The sequence below is a fragment of the Dermacentor silvarum genome, chromosome 4 (genome assembly GCF_013339745.2).
Source record: "Dermacentor silvarum isolate Dsil-2018 chromosome 4, BIME_Dsil_1.4, whole genome shotgun sequence".
Classification (NCBI taxonomy): Eukaryota; Metazoa; Arthropoda; class Arachnida; order Ixodida; family Ixodidae; genus Dermacentor; species Dermacentor silvarum.
The window spans coordinates 137,185,040-137,199,736 of NC_051157.2; the positions used below are offsets into that span (position 1 = coordinate 137,185,040).

Sequence of the window (14,697 nt, forward strand, 5' to 3'; positions counted from 1 at the left end):
ATCTTGGTAGCAGTGAGTAAGGAAAAACCATCAAATACAGAGCATCTTTAATACATTTGACAGGGTGGTGTCAGGCACTGTCCCAAGTTTTGTGTTCGGTGTTTTCCATGAGCGTAAAAACTGAAGCCACCACTGCTTAACTTGAATCTTTGACAAAATAATGAAACTAGCGTACTCTCTTTGATGATGGTTTAGGCTGTGGCGCCATTAGTTCAAACATTTAGTGGATTGTATGTGGGAATTCGTGCCAAACGAAGCTTTCTGTCATGTTAACGCAAATGTTACCCAAACGTAACGCTTATGGTGCTAACCTAATGTTTATCCAAATACAGCACAATAACACAGATGTAACACAATGACGGAAGTGCTTGAATGTAGGTTCAACGTTCGTTTAAATGAGGCAAAGATACTCGCTAAATTTATTAGACACAAGGCAAGTGTATTTTGGTAGTTCGCACAGTCCATATTGTTATCAGCACATCACAAAGCCCAGTTTTTTTTTTCCTTTTTTTCACGTTACCTATCGTCAGAAATTTCAGCGTTCGCAATCGCCCATGCGAGTTCAACCAGTACAATTGTACAAGATTACATGCGTGTCGTGTCATAAATAGAAGCGATGCGCAGAACAAACTGGTGCATGGTATCTTCTCTAGTATCTTCTCGATGGTGTTGTTGGCTTGGCACAACAGTGTCAAGCGGCATGTGCGTCGCAAAACACGAAACCTATAGAGAAACGTTTAGCTCGCCAGTCTCAGCAATAAACATTTCCTACCTTGTCAATGTCAAACACATGGTCAATCGCTCGACCAGTTCGCTAGCTGTATTGACTGGCTAAGGTAACAACAGCTAGCAAGACGTACACGAAAGTGCAACCCATGAAAGTAGCCGACCACTCGTTTTCTAGTCTTCTTCTGTCATCGGTAATGCCTCCGGCGAACACCTATGGCGCCTCGTCATGGCTGTTGTCGGAACAAGGGGTCGCTGCCCCAGATGCGTACTTAACAAAGCGCAGAGCACGGAACAGTGCTGAGTCACTGCCGATAGCTACCACGCGTGGTTGTTCGACTTCGTGTTTGCAATCTCACATACGCTCGCATTCTGTATCACCATTCACAACGTAACGAGGGCATTCTTGTTACCATCGACATTGCACATTCGCGGCCTCTTCTTTCCCACGCCTAATACAGCGCTTGCCCCGTTTTCCCATTCACGTGCTTTCAAGTATTGCAAATGACCTATACAGTCGGCTAATTCTGTCACCGACTTATTTACTTCTCTCTTAGCAGCCATGTTTGAAGGAATTAACTTGATCGTCATCTTCAATTCATGCCCTTGGTTGTGCCGCGCCGCAAGAAACAGAAAGCCATAACTGCACACATTGTTGCACCTTCATGGTGCCCTAACGTTTAATACGGGTAAGATTTGTGAATGGTGGATTAGCGAGTGTGTGGTCGTCGTTAGTGGGCAATGCTCTCTTGTCTACACGATAAGACAGAACCAGTCGGCACCTACAAAGAAGGGGCCAGCGGCAAAAAAGCTTCGTGATTGTAACTTACTGAAGAGGACCCCAACACAACAAGTCACAGGGTCCCTTAGGTTATCCGTAAGACGACTTGAAGTAGTAAGCCTAAGTGCCGATGTATTACCCAGTTTAATTTGCCACATTAATTAGTCACTTTATTTCACTGAGTCATCCAATTCATTCGCCGAGTTATCCACTTTAATCGCTGAATCATCCACCTTAAGACGCTGAGTCATGTACGTTCATCGCTTTGTTATTCCTCTTAATTCGCGTTGATTCCACTTAATTCGCTTTGTAATCCTTCCTAATTCGCTTTCATTCCTCTTAATTCACTTTTCATTCGCCTTAACTAGCTTTGATTCGTTTTAATTCACTTATCCATCCTCTTACTTCGTTGTGTTATCCACTTTCATTCGCTTTGATGACTCTTAATTGACTTTGATTCCACTTAAATCGCATTGATTCACCTTATTTCACTTTTATTCCTCTAAAATCGCTTTGTCCTATTTCCTAATTCGCTTTGATTCTTTTCAGTTCCCTTTGTCATCTACTTATGCCCAGTGATGCTGTGGCCCCCTTTAACTGCCTTTAATTCGCTGAAGAGCTCACTAATATTTTTTATGCAATACGCGCTGACGGCATGTTTTAGCTCAAGGACTTTGAAGGTCGACTGAACGATGAGACATATAAGGCTTTCGCCTTAATAACTTTAGTGATTTAGAGGTGGAATTGGAGCCTAAATACAATAATTTCACCGACATTTCTAGGGCATTAACGGACCACTTGTTAGTCTAGAAAACGACTCCGTCTTCATATAGTTGACTGGAGAGAAAGACTCTGAGAATGATAAGTCAACAATCAATAGGTCCTGACTACACTACATTTGCAAGCAGAAAAAACATAATGATCAATGACAATGCATAAAAAAGTCGCCGTTCCATAAAATACGAAAGAAAATATTTCCGCGACAGTATTTATCACTTACGTCTCGCTCCAAACAGAACGTTGCACTTTGCGTCGGACCCTAAGTTGAATACTTCTGAATTCGATTCTGGAGCGCCTTCGCCACCATCACTCAACGTTCCTTCTTGCGCGTCTATCATAAGCTGAAGAAAGTCATCGTGGCGCTGCAAAATGTTAAATAAGGGCATATGAAAGTTCCGTTCACTAACAGACTTATTTCAAAGCGCGTACAATAACCCGTAAGCGCACAAAAAGAAAACGTGTATTACCACAAAGTCAATGCTTATTCTTCGGAAGAGTGTGAATCCGTAGCCAGTAGAGCGTATGATTTATTTTGAATTTAGGCGTAACAAAGAATAACTACACACCGAGAACAACGCCTTAAATAATTAATGAAGAGTGCTAAAACAGAGATTCCAGTGACGTCATCCAGAGGAGTATAAGCAATTTTCTCATGCTAGCAAATTTGGGAACGACGAAATTTGGAAATGTTGCCGGCATGGTCAAAAACAAAGCATATCGCTGGCATTAGAATTTGATTTCGCTTCACGGTAGGGCCAAAAATGATTAGTTTCGTTCAGCAATATACCTGAATATTGAATATATATACTTTACAAGCACTAAATATGCCAAATTAACCTCGATTTTTTTATTATGATTGATCATATGATAGCAACCGAGAGATTCAGTTTTTATTAACACTCATTTGAAGGAAACAGTTCATTAATACCAGGTAGTTACCTGCATTTTTTCGCACAATGAATTTAGTTATCGATGAAAGATGAATATCTAATCAACTGATGGGGCAAAGTTACCCCTCATCGATAAATAATTGGTCGTTCACTGATACACAACTTATGTTTCCTACGCTTTCTCAGCCTCATTTATTTCTTGACGTCTTCGTTTTCGCTTTCGTCACATGAAATTTTGTCGCGCATTTTCTGCTCATCCGCGGTGAGTGCAGCTATTTTTTCCTAACATTTTCCATTCGCGTCTGCTAAAAAAACTTCAATGCTTGTGGGTGTGTTGGCTGTCGAAACAACATTCCTACAACCTTACTTACTTGCAATTTTCGACACTGTGGCGACACTTAATAGCAGCATGTCATTACTGCACCTTCACATTACAGGATGTTAAGACGCAGGCAGCAAATAATAAACTTTGCGGAATTTGAGCGTGTCTGGCACTTCTGCTTTTCAAGCATCTAAACAGCCGTACAAGGTTTTTTTTTCCAGCAGCTCTTTCCAAGTCATAATTAGAGCACCTCATACAGTCACAGTAGTATCACAGTTTTAAGGAGACCATTGTGCTGCCTCCGTGATATTCTTCCATACACAGCCTTAACATTTTTATTCAAACAACTGAGTGACATGCATTACCAACAGCATGCATTCCAACGTGCTACACGCCACAACATGCGCTCTAACAAAACAGTCTTTCATATCAGTGTGTTGACTACTGTATGTCTTTCTATTGATGTAAAGGGCTCAAGAACACCTGTAAAGACCCCGTTTCTTTACTCTGTGGCGATTGTACCAACTTTAAATAAATATTGATTGTACCAACTTTAAAATAAGTATACCTCAGCAGGAACAACCATTTTTTAGGAGGGTTCACATAAGTACCTCATTTTGTCTCTTCTTGACAACGGCAAGTGTGAAGTTGTTGAGATACTCAAAGGCTCTGGGGTCAAACACCTTCATTCGGAGCGAAGTCACCAGCCCAGGAAACAACACTAAAATAAATATATTCTTGCATAACGAATTTTCGAAAACGCTTTTTCACAAAAATTGCAGGATTTCAGAAACAAAACAAAATTAGCTTAGACAAGTTATCTTGTACGTTGGCACTTTGTACGCGATGAACATCAACGCTATGTTGTGACTTTCAACAGCTCTTGCCATTAGGTTTTCATCAACCGGAATCTGAATAAAAATTATTGATAGCTTTCTCGAAGGTCGGAGCTCTTTACACAAACTTTTTCACGCACCTTTGTGCGCAGAAAACATGGACGGAATAATGGAAATTCAAAAGGGACAAATGTTACGGCAACGCGACATCTAGTGGTCCCGTTCGCTGACTATTCCAAGTGAGAAACCTCTCTGCGCCACCGCACATCAATCGCATGTCATGAGCATTCATATGGTTATATAAATAAATGTTTCGAATTCATTTATGAATGTGCTTGCGAAAACCCTAAACGTCTGCATTCGCTGGATATTCCTCAATGTTATATGCGGCAGTACGTTTAAGAATGCGACAGCGCAAAGATCGCGAATATACTGGTAAGAAACACGAAGTAGCACACTATGCGGATCAAAGTTAAAAAAAAGAGGTATTGAATCATAGAGCGTACCATTTTATACAGCAAAAGAGAAACAATTTTCTTGTAGGATATTTTGCCAGCGAAGGGTCACCCTAGTAGAACACGCCTCTTGTACGAAAGGCATGAGTTATCTGAGCTGCCCCTCTTTCGTTTACAAACCTAAACTTTACTGCCATTACAGAATGGAATTTCAGTGCTTTAACGAAGATATAAGGTATCTATAGGAGGAGTTATTATACACGCTTTATGTTGCAGATTTTAACGAAAAGAACTGCGTAATTATTTATATCTATCCCAAGCTCTCATGTGCATGCTAAACATGAATGTTTAGCTCGAGTGCTCCTATTCAATGCATGGGAAGTGACGAATTGTTTTTGCTCGTCAAACACTGTACCAAATGTGATGAGGGCTAGCTGTTTAGTTTTAAACAAAATGTTATAATCTAGTGACAGCATCAAGCAAGATTACATATACCCTATTGATTGTTTTGTAAAAATTGTTAAAATATAAATATTTTGATACAAGCTATTAGGCTTGCAATTCTGTAACTCATCATTGAAACGATCATCACAATTTTGTAAACTGTACCTTATTAGACATCTAACACGGCCAAAAATTGTGTATTATACACCCAGCCAAAGTATACCACTTTTTTTGTCAGTGGCAGTTTTGCAAAACCTTTGCACACTGTAATTCTAAATAAATCACGCAAGGCATAAATTCATTGCCACTGACTAGAATTTACCATTTTTCTTTCAAATGCAATATATTTCATTCAAATGGGCCGGCCCGGTTGTCTAAAAAGGGGTTTCTGCGTTTTGCATCTATTGTAGAGGCATTGGAGTTGGCCCCCCGCTAAAAGTGTTTAAATTTAAAGTCTCTTAAAGTGTTTGTCGTTCTCCGTTTACCCTGACCGCACAGTTCGTCAAACGCGCGGTGTCACTCTGAAGCACACTGCGTGCGCATCATAGCTTACTTATTCATAGGCTAATTATTAGCTGTTTATTAGGGACTTTATTAAATACGATTGTATATAAAACGAATCAGGCAAAGATATAAGGTTAAATGGGACCATGTTTACTATTCAGAAGATATGGCCGGTACAACTAGTATGGCGGGACGTTAGGTTAGCCCCACTATATCATCCCTTTCGTCTTGTAGGTGATCGTCTTCTTTGTCCTTCTCGTGGCACCGTGACAATATTATACGAGTAATTGTATGTATATATGTTTATTATACAGTTGAATTGATTCGTCCTGACAGTCTTACCAAATGCCCGAAACCACTTCAGGCAGATACACAGCCTTTAATCCCAGGCTTCTCCACAGTGGTGGCCCGAAAGAAAATTGAAACTGAACAAAAAAATACCAGCAAGGAGTAGCCACACAAAGCTATGCTGCGATGTCGCTTATTGTAGCCCTCTAAAGAGGAATGTGTCCGCCAAAGCTGCCCACCTTAAAGCCATGTTTTATAGTCATGCACTTAACCTCATCATCGTCAGTAATGAACGAGTATAAAATAGTAGTACCGTCATTGAGCCTACAGCAAATCGCTAAATCAAGGTGGATTCCTCCCTCGTCTTGCTGGTGTAGTGGCTTTGGTGTTGCGCTGCTAAGCCTGATATTGCAATATCGAATCCCGGTTGCGGCGGCCACATTTCGATGGGGGCGAAATGCAATAACACCCGTGTATCAAGCATTGGGCGCATGCAAAAAACCGCAGGTGGTCAAAATTAACCCAGTGTCCCCAACTACGGTGTGCCTCATAATCATATCTCGGTTTTGGCACTTGAAGTCCAGGAATTTTATTTAATTTTTAAGCTGGATTCCTCGAAACAAAAGCTTCAAACAGCGCAACACAGGACACAGCGTAAGAACCACCGGACGACAGAGATTAGTCATCGTTAAAATGAGGTCCTGTTGTCAGCTATGGACACAGGCAAGCAGGCGCCCGCTGAAAATGAAGCACAGCACCAACACTCCTTTGCTGTTTATATGCTGCTACTACAGTTAGCATAACTTTCGTAAACGTTCGCGAAGGGAGCTTTGTTTTCAATGCCCATTCTCAGCTTACTTTGCACCGGCTCCTAAAGTTAGCATGTAAGGAACCTAGGCAGCTTGCCGCCAGGGCAACACCAGCACTTTCTCATGCGCTTCCAGAGATTTTGGACGCATGATACCACATGGCTGAGGAGTTCACATATTTGCGCACATTTCCATTATTTAATACTATGGCCAATAAACGGAATCCAAGCTCAAATAAACTTTGCAAAAGAAACGATAACACATTCTTCAGGGCATTCAACATAAAATTGCACCGACAAGTAAAGCTCGACAAGTGTACACCAGCTGTTCTATTACTTAAGTTCATTTTATCGCGATCCGGTGTTAAATTCCGGTGTTGGCATCGGTGTCGGGGTGTTGCCCGGCAAAGAAAATCATCCCGAACCACACCGACCACGCAGGCTATCCGCGTGGCGCAGAGGCGCTCGTGACCTAATAGAATTTCGCAAAGTAAAGTGCGTCAGAAAAATCGTACGACGTAAGAAAAAATTTCGACGTAACCACAATCTACAGACGTGATAGCGTCGGATTGTAATTTGAGTTTACGAGAAAACTTAATTCCCTTACGCGGAAACTCAAACACACGCCCCTTTTCCCGCCTTTCTACCACTCCTACAGCGGCGCACCGTGGTTTCCTCCATGCAAAAATACCATCCAGATGGCGCGCGCCTTCTCGGCAGCGTACAACAGCGTTGCATGGGCCCTACGGCTGCCGCATGCGTAAGCGAAGTTGGAGAAAAACAAAGCTGCAGTGGCCGGGAAGCCCGGTAAGCAGCCAGGGATCTTTGAATGCTATCGCGTTATAGGGTCCCTGAAACTTTTCGCACAAATTTTGTAGACATGTAAGGTACAGCTACAGTTAAACATTCGAGTCACAATTTAAGAGAAGCGTCTCATATTAAGAGAGCTACGGACGATTACAGGTTACCCTCCTCCCTAGCCATGCATTTCCTCCTAAACTCGTTCGCCGAGTGATCGGGGCTAAGCTCCGCCTTCGCTGGGTCTACGTCATGTCGTGACGTACGTTGTCGTCTACTTCCGGTTGTCTTGGAGCCAGCGCGCGAAGGCTCTTCAACCTCTCCGCTAGCCGCCCGGCCGTCGATCCCCAGCGAGAGCGATCAAGCAGCGTGCGTTGCGAGCGTTCTGTCGCAGCGCTGAGCGTGTCCGGTATTCCGGTAACCACAGGCGAGCTGGGTGTTTTGACGGATAGCCAGAGGCGTAAACTAAAGCCTTTCCATACCGCTGTGATGAAGGAGCTTCGTAGACGTACGTGAGCGGCCTGATCGGCAAGATCGGCATGCATGGTCCAGCCATCTGGTGGCGCAGAGCTTAAACAGCCAAATACAGATCTAATATTCCTGTAACCAAGTGTAAAACATCTGAAACATAAAAAGACAACGTGTTCAAGATTACGCTCCTGCCAAAAATTTGAGCCAGCAGCAAAGTAGAAAAAACTTGGTTACCGCTATATTAGCTGTGTGTTTGGTTGAGCTTTCTGCCGCCAGGTGGCTGCACCGTGCAAGCAGTTCACTTTCGCCCCTCCGTTCATCGCGTAAAACGTGGTAAAACGGCCAGTACACTTACGCTTGCGTTCACCTGAATACCGGACAAGCAAAATTTTATTGTGGCAATCCTTTGACGTTAAGTGACGGCCGCAAACCCGTAGATGCTCGCGCCGTTTGGATACCGTCAGCCCGATGCGCTGCAGCCACTCCGCTCCTCTGCTACGTTGCAGCGGGGCACGATGTCGCAGCTTGAAATGTCGCCGATCGCTATGTTTGCAGCCCACAACGCAAGGGCGAACCATGGTGCTTGCGAAAAGAAAGAACAAGGCCAACACTGACCGCGCAGCTCTCGTGAATACGGAGCCTCTTGTAACACAAGCAGACGACACTTTCTGTGGGCCGAAAGTGCGTTTTTGTGGTGATACATGTCCTTGTGCATTCTCTTTATGTTACTCTCTTTTATAGAAACAAATGAACTAACATCTGAACTATTACGAACAACATTTGTTCACCATAATTTTGGAAAAATTATCGATGACACGCCCTGGACAGCCAATCGGATAGCGGGCCCACTGACGTATTCTGGGCAAATCGCGTCATCTGGGCACAAAACTCAGCCGCTTGGCGTGCCGCAATCGGTAGCGATGTACATATTTAAAACCTTATAATAAATTACACGCTTTACGTGGAGCGCTTAGATGTGTCAATTAAGGATCAGAAGGATCTACTCTAACGACTCAGTACGTTTGTACAAAATCGTCAAAATCGTTTCAGTGTCCCTTTAAAGGCGAAGCTGAAGCGTCCTCCAATTTTTCATCGCCCGATTTCTTCTCGTTTACATATCCACAAACACACAGTGCACACTCAAACACCAACACGTACGAAATATCAAGCCACTTACAGTAACACCATTATTATGCCAACAGTGACATCATCATCATCATCATCATCATCATCATCATCATCATCATCATCAGCCTATATTTTATGTCCACTGCAGGACGAAGGCCTCTCCCTGCGATCTCCAATTACCCCTGTCTTGCGCTAGCGTATTCCAACTTGCGCCTGCAAATTTCCTAACTTCATCATCCCATCTGGTTTTCTGCCGACCTCGACTGCGCTTCCCTTCTCTTGGTATCCATTCTGTAACCCTAATGGTCCACCGGTTATCCATCCTACGCATTACATGGCCTGTCCAGCTCCATTTCTTCCGCTTAATGTCAACTAGAATATCGGCTATCCCCGTTTGTTCTCTGATCCACACCGCTCTCTTCCTGTCTCTTAACGTTAGTCCTAAGATTTTTCGTTCCATCGCTCTTTGTGCGGTCCTTAACTTGTTCTCGAGCTTCTTTGTTAACCTCCAAGTTTCTGCCCCATATGTTAGCACCGGTAGAATGCAATGATTGTACACTTTTCTTTTCAACGACAGTGGTAAGCTCCCAGTCAGGATTTGGTAATGCCTGCCGTATGCACTCCAACCCAATTTTATTCTTCTGTAAATTTCTTTCTCGTGATCAGGGTCCCCTGTGAGTAATTGGCCTAGATAAACGTACTCCTTTACAGATTCTAGAGGCTGACTGGCTATCCTGAATTCTTTTTCTCTTGCCAGGCTATTGAACATTATCTTTGTCTTCTGCATATTCATCTTCAACCCAATTCTTACACTTTCTCGATTAAGGTCCTCAATCATTTGTTGTAATTCGTCTCCATTGTTGCTGAATAGGACAATGTCATCTGCAAACCGAAGGTTGCTGAGATATTCGCCGCTGATCCTCACTCCTAAGCCTTCCCAGTCTAACAGCTTGAATACTTCTTCTAAGCATGCAGTGAATAGCATTGGAGAGATTGTGTCTCCTTGCCTGACCCCTTTCTTGATAGGTATCTTTCTACTTTTCTTGTGGAGAACCAAGGTAGCTGTGGAATCCTTGTAGATGTTTGCTAAGATATTCACGTATGCCTCCTGTACTCCTTGATTACGCAATGCCTCTATGACTGCTGGTATCTCTACTGAATCAAATGCCTTTTCATAATCTATGAAAGCCATGTATAGAGGTTGATTGTACTCCGCAGATGTCTCGATTACCTGATTTATGACATGGATATGATCCATCGTAGAATATCCCTTCCTGAAGCCAGCCTGTTCTCTTGGTTGGCTGAAGTCAAGTGTTGCCCTGATTCTATTGGAAATTATCTTGGTGAATATTTTATACAATACTGAAAGCAAGCTAATGGGTCTATAATTCTTCAGTTCTTTAACGTCTCCCTTCTTATTGATTAGTATAATGTTGGCGTTCTTCCAGCTCTCTGGTACACATGAAGTTGAGAGGCATTGCGTATAAAGGGCTGCAAGCTTTTCAAGCATGATATCTCCTCCATCTTTGATTAAATCTACTGTTATTCCATCTTCTCCAGCAGCTTTTCCCCTGGTCATGTCTTTCAAGGCCCTTCTAACTTCAGCGCTAGTTATAGAAGGAGCCTCTGTATCCGGTTCATCACTATTTTGAATGAAAGTAGCTTGGCTGTTTTGGGCACTGTACAGGTCAGTATAGAATTCTTCCGCTGCTTTTACTATATCATCGAAATTGCTGATGATATTACCATGCTTATCTTTCAGTGAATACATCTTGCCTTGTCCTATGCCAAGCTTTCTTCTTACTGATTTAATGCTGCGTCCATATTTTACGGCTTCCTCAATCTTTCCCAAGTTATAATTTCGAGTATCCCTTACTTTTTTCTTGTTGATTAGTTTTGACAGTTCAGCGAATTCTATCTGATCTCTTGAGTTGGATATTTTCATCTTCTGTCGTTTCTTTATTAGGTCCTTTGTTTCTTGGGAGAGCTTACCTACTGGTTGCCTTGGTGCCCTACCTCCCACTTCAATTGCTGCTTCTGAGATCAACCTAGTTACGGTTTCATTCATTACTTCTATGTTGTCTTTATCTTCCTTTTCTAAAGCTGCATATTTGTTTGCAAGCACCAGCCTAAATTGGTCTGCTTTTACCCTTACTGCCTCTAGGTTGGCCTGTTTCCTCTTGACTAATTTCACTCTCTCTCTCTTCAAATTGAGAGAAATCCGAGACCTCACTAACCTATGGTCACTGCACTTAACCTTACCTAACACTTCTACATCCTGCACTATGCTTGGATCGGCAGAGAGTATGAAATCTATTTCATTCCTTGTTTCTCCATTAAGGCTTTTCCAGGTCCACTTCCTGTTGCTGCGCTTCCTGAAGAAGGTATTCATTATTCGGAGCCTATTCCTTTCCGCGAATTCTACTAACATCTCTCCTCTTGCATTCCTAGAATCGATGCCGTAGTTGCCAATTGCTTGCTCACCAACCTGCTTTTTCCCCACTTTTGCATTGAAGTCGCCCATGACTAAAGTATACTGAGTTTGCACCTTTCTCATTGCTAGTTCAACATCTTCATAAAACTGTTCTATTTCTTCATCATCGTGACTAGAGGTTGGGGCATAGGCTTGTGCTACCTTCATTTTGTACCTCCTATTCAGCTTTATTACTACAACTGCTACCCTCTCATTTATGCTGTAGAATTCATCAATGTTGCCCGCTATGTTGTTATGCACTAAAAATCCTACCCCGGATTCTTTCTTATCTGGAAGACCTCTGCAGCAGAGGACGTGGCCGTTAGTCAGCACTGTGTAAGCCTCACCAGTTCTTCTAACCTCACTAAGGCCAATAATATCCCAGGAAATGCCTGATAATTCTTCAAATAGTCCTGCTAAGCTAGCCTCACTCGAGAGGGTGCGCGTGTTGAACGTTGCCAGGTTCAGTTTCCATTGGCGGCTTGTCTTGACCCAGAGATTCTTAGCACCCTCTGCCGCGTAGCAGGTCTGACCGCCGCCTTGGTCAGGTGCTCCGCAGCCACTGGGAACTGAGGGCCATGGGTTAATTGTCGGAGTCATTAGGGAGGTAGTGGCCGAATACTGCACCAGGGAGGCCAATTCCTGTTCTGGTGAGGGAGTGGCTTTGATGAAGCTTAGTGGGCCTGCCTAGTTTGGTTGTACCTGCACTAGTATAGCCCCACTAGCTCTCGGCAATATGTATTTTTTTTGCCGGTGTCAGGCACCACTCCATGCCTGAAAATGTGGTGGGATCGAGCAGGATTCGAACTTACGACCTTCAGAGTTGAAGTCGGGTGTTCTACCTCTACTCCACGCCACCAGCTCTACTCCACGCAACAGTGACAACTGCTCCTCAATAAGCATACTTAGCATCAGTAGACGTGGGTTCAGTCCTCCTGAGATCACCGTTCTGACACGTGTCACGAACTCATTTGTTTTGTCTGAGTGCGAGTCCACTTCCGTGCCGAATGCGCAACGGGATATGACATCCATTGCGTAGTGTCCATAGAACCTGTGAATCATGAAAAAATTGGTATTGAACTATAGAAGGTCATGTTCTGCAGCGGGGGGAGGGGATGTATTATTATCGAAACAAGCAGTTAAGTTCAATTAAAAAAGCACATCATCTCACCCTACGGGCAACCATGGTGGGATGCGGGGCGCATCGAGTTTCCATTTCGTTTCACTTGGCAACACAACCCAATGAAAGTTAGAATGAGAGAATGTATTGAAAATGTATTGTATTGTTGCTGAACTGGCATCGAAGCACGCCGATGGCCGCGTTACGCTGACGTTCGTTCTGGGCGCTCACGACCTTGCTCAGGTGGTTGATGTCGAACCAAAGCCGGTCGCACACGTTGCAGCTGTGCCCGAAGCTCCGATCAAGGAAGTCGCGCTTGAACCGCGCGTCAGCATCGTCGAAGCCTGGGAGTTGTAATGGCCTCGAACGTGTTGCTGCTCTAGCCGCAGACTCGCGTTGCCTCATCGCTTCGGGATCGGGAGCTGGCGCTCGACGCTGCCGTTGCGCTTCGACTTTCCGAGCCCGGAGTTCGGGGTCGGCTTGATAACGCTGACGCTCCACTTCGGCGTGCCGAGCCCGTATTGCTTCCGTAGAAGTTTCCTGCCGACGTTGACGTTTACGTTCGGCTTCCCTGGCCCGAAGTTCGGGGTCCGCTTGCCGACGCTGACGTTTACGTTCGCCTTCCCGAGCCTTCCTCTGCTCCGCGGCGCTGGCGCTGCCGCTGCAACTAGCGCCGACGTTGACGTTGTTCATGGCGTATCGCACATCGTTGCACGGAGAGAGAATGACGGAAGCACAGTGAACGCGCGCTTTATACTGCGCCGCTATACTTGCGCCGCCTACTGGCGTACCCTTAGAGAGAGAGGGAGAGAGTGAGAGAGAGTTATATGCAATGATTCGCTGAGCCGCACCTGTGGCGGAGAGGGGAAAAGGGAGGAAGTGAGCGCACACCTGCGTAAGAGAGGAGAATGAGAGAGAGTTGCGCATGCGCAGTATTGTTGCGGACGCCGCAGAACGGACACTGCCCCGAGCATAAGATGCTCTCGCATCTAAAATGCATAGCAGATGCCAAGCAACTTACGAAATTAAGTTCTCGCTATATAATTAGGCAAAGTTCTGATTGGTGTTGTAGAAGTCTGTTGCCAGACTTCGGGGCCAATATTGCCAGACTGCCTGGCAAATTTGACGGGGAAGAACACCGTCAAATATAGCGACCGCATTGATGCAGTTTCCGAAGCGCACATGGTTGCCAGCTCCCGGTAGAACCGTAATTTTGCTCCATAACCCGCGCGCTTTGTGCGGGCACAGTTCTCGGACGGTACGAAGCGAAACCAATCCGCGTCACATAACACTCGGGCCGCTTTCTTGCACGATGGGAGCTACGTTTACGTGTTCAAGCTTTCGCTGGATCCGAAACTGAGACGCGTCGCGCAATCCCCGGGGAGGTCTTGCGCTGCGCGCGCTGGTTGAGACGGGATGACGCGAAACCGAGACGCGTCGCATAACACTCGGGCCGCTTTCTTGCGCGTTTCCTGCTCCGTATACGTGTTGAATATTTCGCTGGATCTGAAACTGAGACACGTCGCACAATCCTCGGGGCGCTCTCTTCTGCTGCGCGTGCTGGCTGCGACGGGACGATGCGAAACCGAGACGCGTCTCAGTTTCAGATCCAGTGAAAGCTTTAACACGTACACGTAGCACCTATCACGCAAGAAAGCGGGCCGAATGTTATGCGACGAGTCTTGGTTTCGCGTCGTCTTGTCGCAGCCAGCGCGCGCAGCGCAAGGCGTACACCTATTGATGCAACTCAATGTCGTGATACCCACCCAGCTGCACCCGCCTGGGTGGCTCAGTCAGCTAAGCCGTTGCGCTGCTGAGCACGAGATAGCGGGAGCGAATCCCGGCCGTGGCGGCCGCATTTCGATGGAGGCGA

At 44.9% G+C, this 14,697-nt stretch overlaps 2 protein-coding genes across 7 annotated transcripts in view; one reads left to right on the forward strand and one right to left on the reverse strand.

The window, feature by feature from the left end:
- Positions 1-14,697, reverse strand: part of LOC119448927 (cytochrome P450 3A8) — a 381,638-nt gene that overhangs the window by 315,046 nt on the left and 51,895 nt on the right. Inside the window, exons 7-9 of the mRNA XM_049666107.1 lie at positions 12,610-12,755; positions 4,111-4,220; positions 2,508-2,649 (exon numbers count right to left, since the gene is read on the reverse strand). Of these exons, the coding sequence (XP_049522064.1) occupies positions 2,508-2,649; positions 4,111-4,220; positions 12,610-12,755 (398 nt within the window). The remainder of the gene's footprint in view (positions 1-2,507; positions 2,650-4,110; positions 4,221-12,609; positions 12,756-14,697) is intronic.
- Positions 1-14,697, forward strand: part of LOC119448925 (uncharacterized) — a 349,207-nt gene that overhangs the window by 215,031 nt on the left and 119,479 nt on the right. The window lies entirely within an intron of this gene.